The following is a 21,543-nucleotide window of genomic DNA, read 5'->3' as shown; positions in this document are numbered from 1 at the left end:
TTGACATTTATTCTGCTTGATGTTCTCTAAACCTCCTGAATCTGCAGTTGTCTGACATTAATTTAGGGGAAATTCTTAGTCATTGTTCCTTCAAATATTTCTTCTGTTCTTTTCTCTGGTATTTTCATTGTTCATGTATTACACCTTTTGTGGCTTTCCCAGAGTTGTTTGATGTTTTGTTCTGCTTCCTGCCCTGCCCTGCCCCCCAAGTCTTTGTTTTTGCTTTTCAGTTTCAGAGGTTTCTATTGAGATATCCTTAGCTTCAAGATTCTTGTTTTGACCATGTCCAGTCTACTCATAAGCCCATCAAAGGCATTCTTCATTACTGTTACAGTGTTTTTGATCTCTAGCATCTGTCTTTTGTTCTTTTTTAGGATTTTCATCTCTCTGCTTACATTGTCCCTTTGTTCGTGCGTACTTTCCACTTTATCCACTAGAGTCCTTAGCATGTTAATCATAGTTGTTTTAAATTCCTGGCCTCATAATTCCAGCATTTTTGCCATATCTGATTTTGATGTTTGCTTTGTCTCTTCAGGTAGTTTTTTTGCTTTGAAAGTATGTTATGTTGTGGGGCCTGTAGCTTATATATTAACTTAAGAATATTCACATTATGACTTGCTGAGTGAGTAAGCACAAGCCATCCATATGGGGTCGGCATGCTGCTCTCTTAGCATCTGAGCTTTCACTTTGGGGAAGCACAAACACTGGGTCATTTTGATTGAAGGCACAATGTCAGTATACTCACAGAAGGAAGTAAAGTCACAAGATTAATTACTTACAGATCCCAGAAGTGGAGGCTGGGTGTCCAAGAGCCTGGGAAAGGGCAGTCCTCCATCCCAGGTCACAAGTGAGTAGGAGGAAGAGAGCAGGGTAGCAAGCACCTATTACTTGTAAAGTGTTTGGGGCAGATTTTGCTACCTTTTTGGGAATTCAACTCTTAAATGGTTATTTTAAAAGGTGCCCTGAGGAAAAAGCAGGAACTTGTGGCAGGAATTCTGAGCTCAGGTCCTCATCTAATTGTCTAGACTCTGGGTGTGAGCAGGGTGGTCATACTGTAAAATGCTTAGGTAGCAACTCAAAATAGCTGTTTTCTCATCACAATTGACCCTGTGATGCCTAGGCATTAGTCTTTAGGGAAAATCATGGACACTGTCTAGATGGTGGAGATATTAAAAGGCACTGGCAGGGTTTTGGTCACCTAGCACATGAAACATCTGAGCAAAGCAAAAATGCCACTCAGCAATATCAATAGACAAATGGTAGTTTGAAATCCTGTCTGTAACCATCTCCTCCCATTTTCGGGGGTCCAGCCAAGAAAATAAATGAAAATCCATGGATAAGATTAAGGTAGGTATTTGATTTAAAACTTGGGTGAGATTATGGGATACTGTACCTGTTGGGCCATCTTTTGTAAATTTATCAGAATTTATCCAGAGTTATTAATAGACATGCAGCAAGAGGTGCTTTTTACAGTTCCCCCTTCCTTGGCCAATAGTAACCTAAAGCTAAATGGTTATCTAAAACCATCTGCACTAAAGAATCATATTGTAGCATTAAGGCTAGGCTTTTGTGTAACAGCCCAGTGTGCTTAGCCAGGGTAGCTGACAGCTTGGTGTTTGCCTTAATAATTTGTTGTTGCATGCTTATTGTGGTGCCTACCCAATTGCCATGAACAATAGTAGCAGACCTACTCCCAACATAATGGGGATGAGTACTGCACATTTTTTACATGAGGTGGCATAAAGAGATACAGTTTGGGGATCCCGTTCAGTGATTTGTAAGGGTAGTCCCAGGGAGACTAAAGTACCTTGGTATGAACAGACAGGACTTACCAGGGGGCTGGCAAGGAGGCCAAAGGCATTGGAGGTTGAGGAAAGGAGAAGTGCACATATGGAGAACCATGTATATATGTTGGCTCCTGGGTACTGGACCCACAGTGGACACTGACTATTGGATTGGGGATATCCAAGTAAGTTGGGGGTCCCCTGAGGAGGCTGAGCCGTGAGGCCCAAGACCATGGGGATTGTGCTTCTCAGGATGGGAGGTGTAGGTCATATTCATCCTTGTGGTGTCACAGGTGGAGTGTGTTAGTGCCTGGACAGATATGAGAGATTATAAAGGGCATGTGGGGGCTCCTGCCAGATACCACGAACTATATTGCAAAGTGTTGCATGGGAGCAGTTGAGCACCATAGAGAGTAGCTGGGTAAACCACAGGGATGCATGGAATGCCTTCTGTTGGACACATGGGGACAGGGTCAAGAAAGTAGCCAGGCAGGCCACTAACTCAGGAAAAACCTTTGTTGAGTCTGATAATATGTTCAGCAATTAGCAGCCCAAAAAATGAGCACTGGTTTCTGTCCATTGCATAAAAATAGTAATACTGTGGGAGGGCTTGAATGAGAAGATTGTGGAGCCTTGAGTGGTGACAGTGGTAAAGTACCCCCTTGGGATGGTGTAGGGAGATGACTCTTTGGCTGGAGGGTGTTTGTGTGGGGGGCTGCAGGGTGGGGGTTCTGTGGTGGTTGTAGCATCTGTAGCCATGAGAGGTCCTCCCAACAGAATTTAAATTCACTAACCCTCTGTAGGTCATATAATGTGGGTCAATCTAATGCATGTATTGAGAGCAAGCAATTAAATGAAGCAATTAATCAGATCTCTGTAAAGTTATGAGATGCGACACATACCTTGACCTATCAAAATTTAAAGGTGCAGTGGAAAACAGCCTGGCAGTCATAGTACCACCTGATACTTGAGCAGCAAGCATAGTATGAAAGGGGACCTTGGGGTAAACAATAGTTAACTCTACAAAATGCCACTGAAGTGGGTCATCAGCGGGGAATTTAGATAAACAAGCATTCAGTTCAGCAACCAAGTCCTGGGGAGTGTTTGCCATCATTAGCTGCCATGTCTTCCTGGGTGTCACCTCTTCTGTGGTGGAAGGTTGCGGAGGCAGCATTCGTGATGAAGTTGTGTCCCACACTGTCATGGCTCAGGCATTGTTGTCTCTCAAATTATCATGTTTGGTGCTGTCAAGGGCTGGGATATTGTCATCAACAGCGTTGTTGCAGGTGAAGGGAGCCATTTTAGAGTGAGTGGCTCTCCATCCGCCCAGGAGGGGAACTGAGGGGCCAAGGGGTCTAATAGGGTTGCACAGACTTGGGATGCTCTGATTAAGGTTTGCTTGCACCACCGGGAGTATCTGTTGGTATCTCAAATTCTCAGTAAATTTTAGGGGTCTTTCGGGGTGCACCTTGTGGTGCACCTTGCAAATGATTAAGCAGTGCTCTTCTCCAAGGCATAAGAGGTCTCCATCATAAACAGTAAAGGTTAGAGGCACATGTGTAGCCTTGGTTTAAAGAAAATTTAGTTACATGCTCCTGACAATTTAATATTTGGTCCTGTATTATCAGAGATATGTCTGAACTGCATAATCTTATCAGCCAATTAGGGTTGAAATTAGGGCAGTATAATGGCTGGTGGCCTTTAAGCATTTGTGCTGTTGGCCCCATTTAAGATAGAGGGCTTGAATTGCCCAGCCAGTATCTATACCTGGTGGCATCTTGGGCCCAGCTCCTCTAGGGCTGACTTCCAACATACACCATCCCACCATCCTAGGGTTCAGTTGTGGGTGAGTGCTGTGGTCTTCCAGTAACTTTCTGGTGTTGCCTCTCTGGGATCGTGGGGAAAGCCTCATGATTCAGATGGCATAGAAGGCACAGAATAGGGACAACAGGAGCAGGCATCTACATTTTATAGTTTTGTACCTGTCTGCTGTGTGCCCAATGTGATGATTTGTTTATTGGGCTGTTGTAGGTCAGTATCTCATTGGCGGCCTCCTCCAAAGTCAGGTAGGGCGAGGTGTTGTGACTGTATTACCATGATGTCATCTTCTAATGTTGCTGGTGTCAACCTGAGTGCCTCTTCCCCCCTTTTAGAGTTCCATCCACACCATCCTTTCACTGGGTCCAGGATTAATGATTTCTACTTCCTGGGGGGAGGTATAGTTAGGAGAAATGAGCTGTCCACTAAAGGCGCTCACTGTACATTGGAATTTCAGCTGGAATTTGCATATCAAGTGGATAAGTGTGCTCCAGCAGCAACCTAGTAGGACTGTCTCTGACCAGGGTGGGTCATAGCCAACCACTCATCCCCAGTCAGGTCACAGGTAAGTGTTAGAAGGCAAGATGGTTGACATTTTAAAATCTGTAAGGGGACTCAAAAATGTTGGGGAAAATGTAAGTTATATTGTCCTGTGAGATGAAGGCATCAGATTTCCCCATGATGACAATCTGTCTTCATTTGTGATTTGTAAATGTTTTTGTAGCTTTTTTTGTATTTTTGACTGCTTTTTATTTTTCCTCTCTTTGTGGCTATCATGAGGCTACATAAAATATGTTATGGTCGTAGCATAGACAGCAAAAGCAATAATAGACAGCTGGGTCTATATCAAATTGAAAAGCTTTTGCACAACAAAGAATCAGTAGAATGAAAAGGCAAACTATGCAATGGGAGAAAATATTTGCAAACCATGTGTCTGATAAAGAGGTTAATATCCAAAATACATAAGGAACTCCTATACCACAATAACAGAAAACAAAAACAAAAAAACCCAACCTGATTTAAAAATGGGCAAAGGACTTGAATAGACATTTCTGCAGATATATCCAGCTCTCCAGCAAGTACATGGAAATATGTTCAACATCACTAATCATCAGGGAAATGCAAATGAAAACCACAAGGAAATATCACCTCAGACTCATCAGGATGACTATTATCAAAAAGCCAGAAGATAACAAGGGTTGGAGAGGATGTGGATTGAAACCCTTATACCTTGTCGGAGGAAATGTAAAATTGTTCAGCCACTATAGAAAACAGTATGGAGGTTTTTTAAAAAGTTAAAAATAGAATTACTATATGATCCAACAATCCTGCTTCTGGGTAGATATCTAAAAGAATTGAAATCAGGATCTCAAAGAGAGATCTGCACTCCCATGTTCTTTACAGCATAATTCACAGTAGTCAAGATTTCACAATAGTCAAGATATGGAAATAACCTATATGGTTATTGATGGATAAGTGGATAAAGAAAGTGTAAATAAATATAAGGGAATATTACTCAGCCTTTAAAAAGAAGGAAATCTTGCCATATGCAACAATATGGATTAATGTGGAGGACATTATGGGAAGTGAAATAAGCCAGTTACAGAAGGACAACTGCATGATTCTACTTATGTGGGGTTTCCAAAATAGCCAAACTCATAAAAACTGAGTAGAATGGTGATTACCAGGGCTGTGGGGAGTAGGAAGTAGGAAATTGTGTACAGTTCCAATAATGTAAGATAAACAAATCCTAGAGAGATACCTACTCCACAACCTGATGCCTATAGTTAATAATATTCCTTTGTACACTTAAAAAAGAAATGTACACTTTGTCAACAGGATAGCTCTCATATTGTGTTCTTAACACAGTGTAGTAGGAGAGCACTGACTGAAGCATCTTAAATCGCCTGCTTAACCATCCCCCAATCTACTATAGCTTTGAAGATGACAAACCACACTCCTAATGCAGGTTAATAGTTACAGAGGGTGCAATACACACCTTACTCTTAACAAATTGTTATTGAGTGCTTCAGCCTGTCTGACAGCTCCTGCAGGATCAGTGCAGGGGCTTCCCTTGCTTTAGTTGACTAAGTGCTTTCCCAAGGCTGAGGCAGCTTCCCTGCCAGTGTCTGAGAAAAGCGTTTAATGGCCAAAGTATCGGCTGCAGCAGCCTGAGTCTAGGGATAACAGTCAGGATAAACAATAGGCATACTGAAGCGCTTGAAAAGGAAGCATTTGAGAAAGGAGATACATGGGGAATAGGACTTTTTAAAGGTCCTGCTTATACTGGGGAATTGAGGAGGCCATGTGCGTGTCCAGAGCTGGACTCATTCTCAGCAAAGGCCCAAGAAGACCTTAAGCTTTCCCCTCTGGCTGACCTCTCAGGCTTTGCATTGCACAAGCTGTAAGTGAAGGCTGAAAGACCTGCCTGAGTATTGGAATGCTTCAACATGGAGGAAATCAGAATAGACTGGCAGAGGTTGTTTTCTTTTTTCTTTTTCTTTTTCTTTTTTTGGCTGCAGGTTTTTAAGGAAACTCTCAAAATAATAGCTGACAGTTAAGCTAAGAGAACACAGACTTCAATGCCACACAACAAAGAATACAAACTTTTTACAAAAGTAATTTAGAAAAGTATCAAAGAACTAAACAATGACCCACAACAAGCAGCAACACCAAACTCCAGGTATGGGAGAGAATCTGGTATCCAGAGTTGCCAGACTATATTTTCAAGAAATTATGAAACACATAAAGAAACAAAATATGACCCTTGTCAGGAGGAAAAATACAGTTTACAGTAACACTATGCAGGGATTAAGTCACATATAACTTATATTCAGTTCTCCATTTCTGTGATTTTTCCCCATCTACAGATCAGCCAACCACAGACCATGATGTACTATAGTATTTAATATTTACTATTGCAAAATATCCACATACAAGTGGACGCTCACAGTTCAAATCCAAGTTGTTCAAAGGTCAACTGTAGTAAATTAAACCTGTCCCTGAGAAAGCCCAGGAATTACAAGAAAAAGTTTTTAGATCAACTGTCTTAAATGTGCTCAAAGAGCTAAATAAAGCGATGGTCAACAAACTAAAGAAAACCAAGAAAAGGATATCTCACCAAATAGAGATGTCAGAAAAGGGATAACAATTATAAAAGGGATCCAAACTGAAATTCTGGAGCTGAAAGTGCAATAACTGAAATGAAAATCCACTAGAAGATTTCAGTAGCACATTTGAGCAGGCCAAACAAAGAATCAGGGAACTTGAAAATAGGTCAGTTGAGATTATCAAGTTTGAAAGCCCAGAAGGAGAAAAGAAAGAAGAAAAATTAACAGAGCCGTGAGATACCACCAGCATACCAGTGTGTGTATATAATGGAAGTCCTGGGGGAGATAAAAGAGAAAGGGACAGAAATAATATTTGATGAAGTCATTGTTGAAAACTTTCCAAATTTGATGGAAAACATTCATATATATATTCAAGAAGCTTAATGAATTTCAAGCAGGATAAACTGAAAGAGTTTCATACCGAGACACATTACAGTTGATCCTTGAACAATGTAGAGGTTAGGGACTCTGAATCCCCTATGCAGCCGAGAATTCACATATAACTTTACAGTCGTCCTCTGTATCCACGGTTCTGTATCCTCGGATTTAACAAACTGCAGATTGTTTAGTGCTGTAGTACGTATTTATTGAAAAAAATCCACATATGAGTGGACCTGCATAGTTCAAGACTCTTGTTCAGGGGCCAAGTGAATAGTTAAATTGTTGAAAACCAAAGACAGGAAATCTTGAAAGCAGCAATAGAGAAGCAACTTGTCACTTAGGAGGGATCTTCAATGAGATTAGCAGTCAGCTTCTCTTTAGAAACCTAAGAGGACTAAAAGGAGTGGGATGATGTGTTTAAAGTGCTGAAGGAAAAAACTGCCAACCAAGAATTCTACATCTGGCAAAACTATCTTTAAAAATGTATGAGAATTTAAGACCAGATAATGTTAACTTAGGGAGTTTGGCATGCAAAAATGGTACAGGAAGTCATTCATTCAGGTGAAATGAAAGGACACTAAACAGTAACTCATAGCCATCTGAAGAAAGAAAGAACAGTGGTACCACTTCAAACCTACTAGGATAGCTATATTTAAAAAATGGAAAATAAAATCTTGCCAAGGATATGGAAAAATTGAAACCCTTGTACATTGCTGGTAGGAGTGTAAAATAGTGCAGTCGTGGAAATCAGTTTTGCAGTTCCTCAAACATAGAGTAACAAATAATAATAGTGTGGAGTAATAAATAATAATATGACCCAGCAATTCCAGTACTAGAAATATACCCAAAAGAATTGAAAGCAGATGTTCAGACAAAAAATTGTACATAAGTTTTCATAATAGCTCTGTTCACAAAAGCCAAAAGATGGAAATAGCTAAATGTCCATCAATTAATGAATAAAGAATGTGTGGTATATCCAATACAGTGGAATATTATTCAGCCATAAATAGCAATGAATTTCTTATACATGCTACAATATAGGTAAACCTTGAAAACATTATGCTGAGTGAAAGAATCCAGACTTGAAAGGTCACATATTATTCCATTTGTATGAAATATCCAGAACAGGTAAATTAACAGAGACAGAAAGCTTATTAATAGTTGCCAATATGATTTTAAATGTATAGCTATTTTTCAAGTTCTTCCAGAAAACATTTTAAAAGAACACAATGTACTTATTGGTTCTAATACAAGTAGAAATTGCTTTAACTGCTGTGGGTTTTTGTTTTTTTTAAGTTTTGACTTTGAGGTCCTGAAATATAAAACTGTGAACAACTTAGAAAATTACTCCTGCCAAGTAATTCTCTGGTAATTTATAGATTCTTCTAAAATTTTACACTCAAGCTTCTAATAACCCTTATTTATTTTTAAAAACACTTGCTTCCATAAATTTATTGATTTTCAAGTTTTTAAAATAATTTTTATTTTTATTTATTTTTTAAAGATTTATTCATTTATTTATTTAGCTGCACTGTGCAGCTTGTGGGATGTTAGCTCCTTGACCAGGGATTGAACCTGGACCCTCAGCAATGAGAAGGAGGAGTCCTAACCACTGGACTACAAGGGAATTACCTCAAAGGAGTTTTGAATGAAATAGTAATCCATGTTTCATTTCTTTGTAGAGAGTAGGTTTTTACTTTTAGTGCTAGGTGACTGTGTGTGTGTGTCTGTGTGTACGCGTGCAGGTGCACATGTGTATGTGTGTGTTTAGTTTTGTTTGTTTTATGTGACAGGGAGGAACTGTTGTTTCCTATCTGGTTTGATACATGAGGTCTGTGACTTGTGATATTAACCTGAGCAATGAGAGAATAATCTACAAAACTCAAGTAGCTCAGGTGAAAATTTTAATTGAGAAATAGTCTGTGGAAATTCATAAAGAACATATATCAGCTAAAAGTACTTTTGTAACAACTTTATCTCACTACAATTTATATAGAATAATATTCACCCATTTAAAATATATAATTCAGTGGTTTTTACTTTATTTACAGAATTGGCCAATAACTAAATTTTAGAACATTTTTACCATTCTACCCCTCCACCCCCATTCCCCTATCTCTAGACAACCAATAATCTTCTTTCTCTTCTTATGGATTTGCCTATTCTGGACATTTCATATAAATGGAATCATATAATATGTGATCTTTCGTGACTGCCTTCTTAGCATAATATTTTCAAGATTCATCCATATTGCATAGTAGCTTGAATCAGTACTTCAGTACTTTTGATTGCCAAGTAACATACCATTGGATAGATATATTGTATTTTATTTATCTGTTCACCAGTTGATAGACATTTGGTTCCACTTTTTGGCCAGTGTGAACAGTGCTGCCATAAATATGTATACAAGTGTTTTTTTTGTTTGTTTTTTATAATGTTATTTTAAATTTTGGGGAGGGGGGTTTAGTTTTTTGTTTTTTTTATATTTAAAGCATACAATTTGATGTTTTTTTTCTTATTAGTAATGTATATATGGAAATCCCAATCTCCCAATAAGTGTACAAATTTTTGAATGGACATGTTTTCTTATTTCTTAGCTATATACCTAGAAGTGGAATTGCTAGGACATATATGTTAACTCTGTGTTTAACATCTTAAGGAACTGCTAAACTATTTTCCAAAGTAACTGTACCGTTTTACATTCCCACTATCAGTGTATGAGGGTTCTGATTTCTCCATATCCTTTTCAATGTCACTATTTTCTGTCTTTTTGATTATAGTTATTCTGATGGATATGAAGTGGTATCTCATCATATTTTACATCATCGTGTTTTTAATTTATTTTCCTAATAATTAATGATATTGAACATCTTTTCATGTGCTTATTTGTCATTTGCTTATCTTTGCAGAAACATCTCTATTCGATCTTTTGCCAGTTTTAAAGTTTGTCTTTTTACTGTTGAATTATAAGAGTTCTTTGTATATTCTGAATTAGATTCTTATCAGATACATTATTCACATGTATTTTCTCCCATTCTGTATGCTGTCATTTCACTTACTTGATGGTGACCTTTGAAACACAAGATTTTTATTTTGAAGAAGTCCAAATTATACTTCTCTTTTATTGCTTGTGCTTTTAGTATCATATTAAGAAATCATGGCATAACCCAGAGTCATAAAAATTTATCATTATCTTCAAAGAGATTTAGTTTTAGTTCTTATTTAGTTTTACTTCTTTGAGGCAATTTAAATTATTTTTATTTTTGTTTTTAAAAATTGTGCTAAAATATACATGACAAAATTTATCATCTTAACCATTTTTAACTGTGCAGTTGAGTGGTGTTAACTGTATTAACATTATTGTCAAGCAATCTTTAGAACTCTTTTTCTTATAAAACAAACTCTATATCCATTAAACCACAATCCCCTATTCCCGCCCCTGGCAACCACCATTCTAATTTGTCTCTGAATTTGACTCCTTTAGGTAGCTCCTTAAAAGTGAGATCATACAGTATTTGTCTTTTTGTGACCAACTTATTTCACTTAAATTATGTCCTCATCCATTTGTAGCATATGTCAGTTTCCTTCCTTTTTAAGGCTGAATAATATTCCATTGTATGTATGTACCACATTTGTTTATCCATTCATCCATCAGTGGACACTTGAGTTGCTTCCTCCTTTTGGCTTTTGTTAAGCGTGCTGCTGTGAATATGAGCATACAAAAATATCTCCTTGAGATACTGCTTTTAAATGCTTTTGGTATAGACGCAGAAGTGGTATTGCTAGATCATGTGGTCATTTTACTTTTATGTTTTTGTGAAACTGCCATACAGTTTTCGATAGCAGCCATACCATTTTACATTACCATCAGTAGTGCACAAGGATTTAACTTTTTTCACATTTTCACCAACACTTACTATTTTCTGTTTGTTTTTTTTAATGATGGCCGTGCTACAGGTATAAAGTGATATCTTCTTGAGCTTTCGATTTGCATTTTGCTGATGATTATTGATTTGAACATCTTTTCGTGGACTTGTTAGCCAGTTGTATATCTTCTTTGGAGAAATGTCTACTTGAAACCTCTACCCACATTTGAATTGGGTTGTTTTTTTGTTTGAATTGTAAGAATTCTTTATATATTCTAGATATTAACCCTTTATCAGATATATGATTTGCAGATACTTTCCCCCATTCTGTAGATTGCCTTTTAGCTCTCTTGATTGTATACTTTGTTACAGAGTTATAAGTTTTGATGTCTAATTTATATATTTTTACTTTTATTTGTTTTTATTTTCCAGTCTTTATTTTTCCTACTGAAGTAAATCAAGAGTTAATCTGAGTTCCTGTGAAACCCTTTGCCATTGAATGCTGTGATTGATTTAAACTCAAATTTGTAAATTTCCTTGTTAAAACTAAAATAATTATATATGAAATATTCATATTATACCTCTCTTTATCTTAATCTAGAGATCTTTAATATTTCAAATATACTGAAAAACACCAAACCAGAGCTTGTGTAATTAAGATTTCTCTCTTTAAAAAAACAACAAAAGTATTAACATTAGTTTTCTTTGAGGAGAAGGGTCTTTCACTGATTATATGCACCTGTATTTTTTTTAATTTGGTGTGTATTTTTTAAATTAATTTTTATTGGAATATAGTTACCTTACAATGTTGTACTAGTTTCTTGCAGTACAGCAAAGTGAATAGGTCATATGTGTACATATATCCACTCTTTTTTAGATTTTCTTCCCATTTAGGTCACCACAGAGCATTGAGTAGAGTTCCCTGTGCTATACAGTAGGTTCTCATTAGTTATCTATTTTATACATAGTAGTGTATGAGGGTGAGTCAAAAATTATCCACACCCCGGTTATATTAAAACTTCTGTTGGCCGCACTGTCTTATCAATGCTTTCTGTCAAGGCTACTATCTCCCTAGTCACTGCTGTGCAGGTGTGAATGTGTTACATCAGTTCATTTGTAACTGTGGTGTGAGCAAAAATGGATGCCCCACTTGTGATTTGCATGAAAGAAGAACAGGGGGCAGTGATTCGTTTTTTGTGGCCTGAGGGTGTACCTGGTGCCATTACTTATCGAAGACTTTGTGTGCAGAAAGTGTTTTGTCATGAAATATGTATGAATGGATAGAGAAGTTCAAGGAAGGTCACACAAGTGTTAGCCATCAAGAAGGAGCTGGATTCACTTCTGATAAAGAAGTGAAGATAGTGGTGCATTCATGGCTTGCAGCTCAGCCTAAAACATTTTTTAATGAGGGAATACGAAAGCTTGTTCACAGATAGACAAAATGTATTGAAAAGCAAAGAGATTATGTCGAAAAATGATGTATTTGTCTTTTCTAAAAGTTAATTAAAATAAATTCTACAGCCAGAGTTTGGATAATTTTTGACTCACCCTCGTATTTATGTCAGTCCCAATCTCCCAATTCATGCCACCTCCCTCCCCCCCACCTTTCCTCCTTGGTAACCATAGGTTGTTCTCTACATCTGTGACTCAATTTGTGCTTTGCAAATAAGCATTTTGAGCTTATTTTTGTGTATGGTGTTAGAGAGTTTTCTGATTCAGTTCAATCCCTATGAAATTACCAAGGACATTTTTCACATAATTAGAACAAAAAATTTTACACTTTGTATGGAAACACAAAAGACCCCAAGCAGCAAAAGCAATCTTGAGAAAGAAGAACAGAGCTGGAGGAATTAGGCTCCCTGACTTCAGACTGTACTACAAACTACAGTAATCAAAAACAGTATGGTACTGGCACAAAAACAGAAATATAGATCAGTGGTACAGGATAGAAAGTCCAGAAAAAAACCCACACACCTATGGCCACCTAATCTGTGACAAAGGAGGCAAGAATATACAATGGAGAAAAGATAGTCTCTTCAATAAGTGGTGCTGAGAAAACTGGACAAATACATGTATATATTTTTACTTTTGTTGCCTGTCACCTTAGAGGCACTTTTTTATATATGGAGTGTGAATTCATTCTTTTACGTGTGAATATTTAGTTGTCCCAGAACTGTTTGTTGAAAAGATTATTCTTTCCTCATGAATTTTCTTAGCCTCTTTGTCGATTTATCATAAATGTTAGTGTTTATTTCTGGGCTGTCAGTTCTATTCTCTTGATTTATATATCTATTCCTGTGCCAATACCACCCTGTTTTGATTACTATAGCTGTGTGGTAAGTTTTGAAATCAGACTCTGAGCCCTCCAACTTTGTTCATCATTTCCAGTTTGGTTTGGCTACAATGGGTCCCATGAATTTCTGTATGAACTTTAGGATCTGCTTGTCAATTTTTGGAAAGAAAAAAAGCCAGCTGGTATTTTCTTAGGAATTGCCTTGAATCTGTAGATCAATAAGGGAAGTATTACCATCTTAACAGTATTAAGTCTTCCAATCCATTGGGCCAGTTTTCCATTTATTTTGATCTTCTGTAATTTAAAAAAAAATTTTTTAAATTTTTGGCTGAGTCAGGTCTTAGTTGCAACAATCAGGATCTTTCATTGTGGCTCACCAGCTTCTCTCTAGTTGTGGTGTGCAGGTTTTCTCTCTCTAGTTGTGGCACGTGGTCTCCAGAGCACGTGGGCTCTGTAGTTTATGGCACATGGTCTCTCTAGTTGAGGCACGAGGGCTTAGTTGCCCAACAGCATGTGAGATCTCAGTTCCCCAACCAGGGATCGAACCCATGTCCCTTGCATTGGAAGGTGGATTCTTTACCATTGGACCACCAGGGAAGTCCCATGATTTTCTATAATTTCTTTCAATAGTGTTTTGTGGTGTACCAGTCTTTTTTTTTTTTTTTATAAATATATTCTTAAGTATTTTATTCTTTTTTATGCTATTGTGAATGGAATCGTTGTGTTTCATTTTTGGATTGTTCACTGTGTATTGAAATGCAATTGATTTTTGTATATTAAGTTCACATCCTAAACATTAATGAACTTGTTTATTGGTCCTAGTTGGTTTTTGTATGGTTTCCTTGGTATTTTCTGTGTAGAAGATCATGTCATCTGCGGATAGAAATACTTCTTCCTCTCCTTTCTGGATTCCTTTAAATTGCTTTCCAGATTGCCCTGGAAAGAGGAAGCGTGGGCATACTTGTGTTGCTCTTATCCTAAGGGAAAAGCATCCGATCTTTCACTATTTAGTATAGTGTTAGCTGTACGTCTTTTGTAAATGCCATTCATCTGGTTGAGGAAGTCCCTTTCACTTACAGTGTGCTGAGTGATTTTATCATTAAAGAGTGTTGGATTTTGTTGAGCTAAACAGTAGCTTTTAAGAGCCTGTTCCATATCAAGTGATACATTGTTGGGATGTAACATAAGTTTTTATGGCTTATCTGGAAAAGGGTATATGAACATACTAAAATTTATTCGCCAAATACTAAAGCTATAAGAATTTTTTAAATGAAAAGTTATTATGAAAGCTGTATATAATTATTTTAAAGCTTGAAAGAGTTGATGGGAGGCTGTAGGGTTTGGAATATTCCAAAAAATTATAAGATACAGATTGTTGGAAAGGAGGAAGAAATGCCTTTTGGGATGAATATAAATCTAATCATGCCCAGTTTTAAGAGGCTGGACTAAGCTTATGATTTTCAAATTGGAGTATATATTTCCCAGTGATATGTCAGGCAGTGTCAAGACAGTAAGAAGCCATGGAATAAAAATTCCATTTTTAAAGTGTTTTGTCCGGTGGTGTTTAACTAGTTTATTGGCTTTTTAAAATTTTAAACATTTTATTTTGAAGTAATTGTAGCTTCTTATAAAGTAGTAAGAAATAATATAGAAAGATTGCTTTTACCCTTTACCCAGTTTCCAACAATGATGACATCTTGCAAATCTGTAATAATATATATCACAACCTGGATAATGGCATTGATAGAGTCAAAATACTTAATGTTTATACCACCACAAGGGTCCTTTATTGCTACATCCACTTCTCCCTTATTCCCACTCCTTTCTTAAACTGGCAGCCATTAATCTAATTTCTGTCTTTAAAATTTTGTCATTTTAAGAATGTCATATAAATGAAATCATAGTGTGCAGTCTTTTAGCATTGGTGTTTTTTAACTCAGCGTAATTCTCTGGGAAATATCCAATATCAATAGTCTATTCATTTTTATTGATATGTAGTATTCCATGGTATGGATGTACCACAATTTAAATATGTACTTATTGAATGACAACTTGGTTGTTTTCCAGTTGTTGGCTATTATAAATAAAGCTGCTATAAACATTCCTGTACAGGTTTTTGATGAACATCTTAAGTCTTTATTGCTGTTGCTGGGTCATATGGTAATTGTATGTTTAATTTTTTGAGAAACTGCCACATCATTTTCCAGGATGTTTGTACTATTTTACATTCCCACCAGTAATGTGTGAGTGATCCCATTACTCCACAGCCTCACCAGCATTTGGTATAGTCATTCTCTGATAGGTGTGTTGTGATATCTCATTGTGGTTTTAATTTGCATTTCCTTAATGATTAATGGTGTTGAACATCTTTTCATGCCCTTACTTCCCATCGCCATCCTATTCAGTGAAACTTATACGTTTTTGCCCATTTTGGGGGACTGGATCGTCTTTAATTTTTTTTTTTTAACTCGTGAATTTTGAGAGTTCTTTGTAAGTGATTTTATTAGATATGAGATTTGCAAATCTTTTCTTCCAGTCTGCAGCTGGGAGAGAGAGAAGCACCTCATTACTGCTAAGTGGAAATGAAAGCTGTCTCCCCATGTGGTCTTTACTGACACCACAGGGAGGGGTAGCTCATTGCTAGCCATCAGGGGTGGAAATAGTCTTGGGGTCTTGCTTGACCATCTCTAATTCCACATTGGCCTCGATGGTGGGGTTCCTCATTAGAGTTTTGCAAGGACAGATCTCTAGGCTCCTCACTTGGCCCTTGCTGGTGTGGGTATGGGTGAGGCCACAGCGTTTTTCTGTGATGTTTGGCTGGAAGAGAGCGGTTATTGTCTAAAAGTTTTCTGTCTTGCTAAACTTCACCTTTACTTGTTTTTTTAGCTAACAAAAGCAGGTGTTTGTTAGAGCTTTTGTGCTCTTTGTGCTCCTCTGTGCTCTTTGTTCATGGGCTGCTGTCTTTAGTTCCCAGTTTAGGATTTTTGAAGTAAAAAGAAAACCCAGAGATCTCACTACCTTGTTATTCCTCAGGTCCCAAGGTCCCTAGCCAGTCTGCCTTTTTCTCTACACCTTTTGGATTCTTCTGAAATTATTTATATATATACAGAGAATATATTCATTTTACATATATATTCTATATATAATGTCCAGGATTTTTAGTTGTACTTAGCAGGAGGAATAGGGAAAAGTACATCTCCATTATGTGAGAAATGGCACCATAATTTAAAATATTTTTATATGAAATCAAATGTGGCACTAAAATTAAATAGAATGCCAGGCTATAACTTTATAGGTAAAATGCAGAAATCTCAAAGAAATGTTATATTTATGGTATCTTTAGGCACTGATCCTGTATCCCAGAAAGAGGTATTAGTTCTTTTTCCTATTCTTACTGATAGGTTGTAGGCCAAGCTTCTGTAACAAAGAAGGCTCAACTAAGGTAGAATTGTATTTTTCTCTCATGTCCAGGGTAGGAAAGAAAGCTCTGCTTCTTGAGGTCTTCTAAGGAAGCAAGCCGAGTGGGCAGCTGAGCCATCCTTACATTTGGCTTCCCAAGGTTGTTCTAGACATCACCATTTTCAGTTGGCAAAAGTAATGGTGATGGTAATGATGGTGATGGTTATGGTGGTAGGGGAACATAGAGGTCAGGAACTTGATTTTTTAAGGACAGGAACCAGAAGTTGTACTTACTGCTTTTGCTCACATGCCATTGGCCTACACCTAGTCACATGGTCACATCTGGCTGCAAAAGAAACTGGAAATGTCTCTGCTTGGTAGTTATGTGACCAGCAGAAGTTGGGTAGGGAACCTCTGTTACTAAAACAAAAAAGGTGAGCAGCAGTCTTTGCTTTTGTTACTTTAGTGAAAATTTTTTAGAAGAAATTAACTGTGTGGTCTTGGTTATCATCAGCTATTTTATTCTACAGTTAACTGTCTGTTTCTTGCTGTGTTCTTACCAGTTTTATTATAAAAGATCAACATTACTTTCATGGTCAGATCTTAGCCTAGATAGGAAACTGATTTTTATATAACAATTTGGACTACTTCAAGTTAGAACTTGTTTATATCTTCCAGGGTTTACAGAGTCCACGGGGAATAGGATGCAAGCCAGAAGCTGTATGTAGTCACATCATTATTGAGAGCCATGAAAAAGGATGTTTTAGGACTCTCACAGCTGAACGACCACAATTGGACAGCCACCCTTGTGTTTTCAGATCTGCTGAACCCTCAGAAATGATCAGAGGACAACGGAGCCCATCATCATGGAGAACCAGGCACATCAACCTTTCCAAGTCACTGGACCAGAACAACTCCCATTTCAAAGTTTGGAATTCCTTGCAGTTACAAAGTCATTCCCCATTTCAAAACTTTATAGATGATTTGAAAATTAGCAAGGGTCTTCAAATGCCATTCCGTGAAAAGTTGGACCCTTGGCTGTCAGAATTAGTAGAACCTGCTTATATGCCATCTGAGGAAATGGATTGTCATTCTTCATCACAAATGCTGCCCCCAGAACCCATGAAAAAGTTTACTACTTCCGTCACTTTCTCATCTCACCGACATTCTAAGTGCTTTTCAGATTCCTCTTTTCTTAAGGTTGGTGTTACTGAAGGTAGCCAGTGTACTGGAGCATCTGTTGGGGTAGTTAATTCTCATTTCACTGAAGAGCAAAATCCTCCTGGAGATCTAAAAGAGAAAACCTCTTCCCTTTCATCATTTAAAATCATTAGTCAGTCACCAGATAAAGCTGTGACTACCTTAGCAGAAAATAGTAGACAAAGCCAAAAATTATCTGTTGAACATTCTCACCAAGAGGAAAAACCCTTAGAAAGATCAGAATTTAAAGGCAGTCATTCTAAGCCCAGTACCAGTGTGAATGATAGCAATTTCAAGGAAGTTCATTTTTCTGATAACCATACTGTTATTAGTATGGGCAGACCAAGTTCCACACTAGAAGTAAAAGAGAAGAATATAACTGTAACTCCAGATCTTCCTTCGCACATTTTTCTTAAACAAGAGCTCTTTGAACAAAGCAAAGCCCCACATGCAGATCACCATGTGAGAAAACACCATTCTCCCCCTCCTCAACATCAGGATTACATAGCTCCAGATCTTCCTTGTCGTATTTTTCTTGAAAAACGAGAACTCTTTAAACAAAGCAAGGCCCCACATGCAGATCATCAGTTGAGAGAAAACCACTCTCCCCTTCCTCAAAGTCAGGATTATATAGCCTCAGACCTTCCTTCTTCCATTTTTCTTGAACAACGTCAGCTCTTTGAACAAAGCAAAGCCCCAGATGTAGATCACCATGTGAGAAAACACCATTCTCCCCTTCCTCAAGGTCAGGATTGTATAGTAGAAAAGAATAATGAACATAAGCCTAAGTTACACATTTCTGATATGGTAAATGTTGAAGCCAAATTCAGTGATGTAGTCTCCCCATCAGCCCCAAATCAATGTACAGTAGGAACATCTGCATCTACTCCACCCCCAAATAGAAAAGCACTTTCTTGTATTCGTATAACTCTTTGTCCCAAGACTCCTTCCAAGTTGGATAGTGGAACCTTAGATAAAAGATTTCATTCATTGGATCCTGTCTCTAAAACAAGGATGAATAGTGAGTTTAACTCTGACCTACAAACTATATCTTCAAGATCATTGGAACCAACCTCCAAATTATTGACCAGTAAACCTGTAGCACAGGAACAAGAATCTTTAGATTTTCTAGGACCTAAATCTTCACCGGACTTCCAAGTTGTACAATCTCCTCTTCCAGATAGTAATATTATTTCTCAGGACTTGAAAACCGTACCTTTTCAGAATAGCCAGATAGTAACCTCAAGGCAAACACAAGTGAACATTTCAGATTTGGAAGGATATTCCAGTCCAGAAGGGACTCCGGTATCTGCAGATCGGTGAGTCTCATTGTGATGACAAGCAAGCTGATGGAATTTATGATAAAGGGTTTAAAATATTTAAGCAAATGTAAGTTCTTGGGGGAGAGGCAGTATGATTTCTCCTAAGGGAGGTTGTATCTGCCTAAGCTAGAAGTCTTTCAAGGAATAAACACCTAAGTAAGAGAAAACACCTGAAAATAATGTATGTATACTCTCAAAGGGCTTTTGGGAAACGACTTGACATCAAGTATTTTAAAATATTGAATTACTCTGAGAAGAACCTTTGATCGTTGAGTGGTACAATTTACTAATTCCTGAGATATTACATTGGAAATATGCTGAAGACCAGGCTTTGGGAGGGGATGCGTGTATGTGCTCCCTCTTCGCCTCTCGCTTTGTTTCCGTTTCATGATTCCTCTCAAATATTTAGTAGTTAGAATGAAAAAAAGGTAACTTCTCAGTGAAAATTGCTGGCAGGCATCACTTTAGCCAGGTTATCAACGTTAACATCACCAGTAATGCACGTCAGCCTAATGTGGTCCCTGATGTGATGTCTTACTTCACACACTACATTCCTGATTGTAGGAATGGAAACCCAGTTCAGGGATAAATGCATTAATTTATACTATTCAGACTGATTTTAAGACTGTCATTAATTCAGTTTTACGTTAGTGAGTCTTTTACCATATGACTAAACAAATTACCCTCTGTGTTTAATGTTTCCACCTTATAGTTGAGAAGGTAGTATATCATAGTGGAGCGCACTGGCCTTGGAAAGAAGGGGAAAAAATGTTTAATCAACATCCACATGTGGTAGTCATGGCAGTGAGGGACTTAAATATGTTATATCATTTAATACTTGTGATAACTCTATGAAGTAGGTCTGCCCTCTGGGAAACTGAGACATTGACCCTGCTACTTTTTCAGCAGCCCTCATTGACTCAAATAATGCAGTCTGTTCAATCGAAGCAAGAGCTTGTTCACACATGGTACTGTGTCTCCCAAATCCTGAACTCTAGTTAAACTGTTCTATCAATTGTCCTCTTGGACAAGTCAGTTAATGTCTTTGACACTCATATATGGATGATTGGTGGAAGGAAAGGGTTGGAAAACTTAAAGGTCCATTACAACTCTAAAAGTTGGTGATTGAGAATTGGATTGGGGCAGAAAGAAACAAGGTCAGCCTCTGATTTCAGTACTATTATAAACAGTAGGGTGCTACAGAGATCAGTACTGATAGTTTTTGTGTGTGAAAAATGTTTAGAAATTGAAAGATTGACAAGTTTACATACAATCCTTAAACTCTTCTAAATGATAAAATGCCAAGTTATTGGAGCTGAATTGTTTGAATTAGAACAAAATTATAGATGACTATAAATATGAACTAATAATAAATGCCTTTGTTCAGAAGTTACTAAATGCCAGGCATTATGGTTGATGTGTATATCATTTTATACTTAGTATAATCATCATAGGTAGATATTATTACCTCACTTTATAGATTTTAAAAACCTAATACTTAGAGAAATTAAATGTTTTGGCCAAGATCACATGGCCATTAAATGTTAGAGGTGGCATTTGAACCTAGGTTTGTCTGACTTCAGAGTCCATAAATAATTCACACTGTATATACATATACACACACTCATCTGTATGTGTGTGTGAGTGTATGTATGTGTATATATCTATGCATAAAACATTTAAGTATATATGTATTAAACTTTTATTTTGAGATAATTTAGACTTACAGAGGAGCTGCAAAAATATAGAGTTCATGTGTTATCTATCGCAGTGTAACCTATTACCCCGAAATGTAACAGCTTAAAACAATAAATATCATCCCAAGGTTTCTGTGGGTCAGAGATCCAGGCATGGCTTCGCTGGGTGCTTCTGGCTTGGGGTCTCTCACAAGGTTGCAAACAAGGTATTGGCTACAGCTGTGGTCCCATCTCAGGGCTTGACTAAGAGGATGTCCTTCCAAGCTCACTCACATGATTATTGGCCAGAAATAATCAGTTTCTTCCTTCCATAAGGCAGCTATGATAGCAAAGCTTTTCTCAGAGTGAGCAAGTGAGAGTGCAGGAGAGGGTGCCCAAAACAAAACCCACAGTCTTTACTTTGTAACCTAACCTTGGAAGTGAATCTCACCACATCTGCCACATGCTACTAGAAAGAAATGAATCGCTATTTCCAGCCAACCCTCAAGGGTTGGGGATTACACAAGTGCATGAATACCAAGAGGCAGAGATCACTGGGGGTTTGTTTTGTTTGTTTTTGTTTTTGATCTTGTCATGTGGCATGTGGGATCTTAATTCCCCAACCAGGGATCGAACCTATGCCCCCTGCATTGGAAGCTCTGAGTCTTAACCACTGAACTCCCAGGGAAGTCCC

The 21,543-nt window shown here is 37.5% G+C and overlaps 1 protein-coding gene across 6 annotated transcripts in view; it reads left to right on the top strand.

Moving 5' to 3' along the window:
• The window catches only part of ALMS1 (ALMS1 centrosome and basal body associated protein), a 186,152-nt gene that overhangs the window by 69,497 nt on the left and 95,112 nt on the right, over positions 1-21,543 (top strand). For all 6 annotated transcript variants that reach the window (XM_057740852.1, XM_057740857.1, XM_057740853.1 and 3 more), the window contains exon 10: positions 17,330-19,170. In XM_057740852.1, the coding sequence (XP_057596835.1) occupies positions 17,330-19,170 (1,841 nt within the window). The remainder of the gene's footprint in view (positions 1-17,329; positions 19,171-21,543) is intronic.

The sequence above is a fragment of the Hippopotamus amphibius genome, chromosome 7 (genome assembly GCF_030028045.1).
Source record: "Hippopotamus amphibius kiboko isolate mHipAmp2 chromosome 7, mHipAmp2.hap2, whole genome shotgun sequence".
Taxonomy (NCBI): Eukaryota; Metazoa; Chordata; class Mammalia; order Artiodactyla; family Hippopotamidae; genus Hippopotamus; species Hippopotamus amphibius.
The sequence above is the reverse complement of the archived record's forward strand: the minus strand, read 5'-3'. Positions and strand labels throughout refer to the sequence as shown.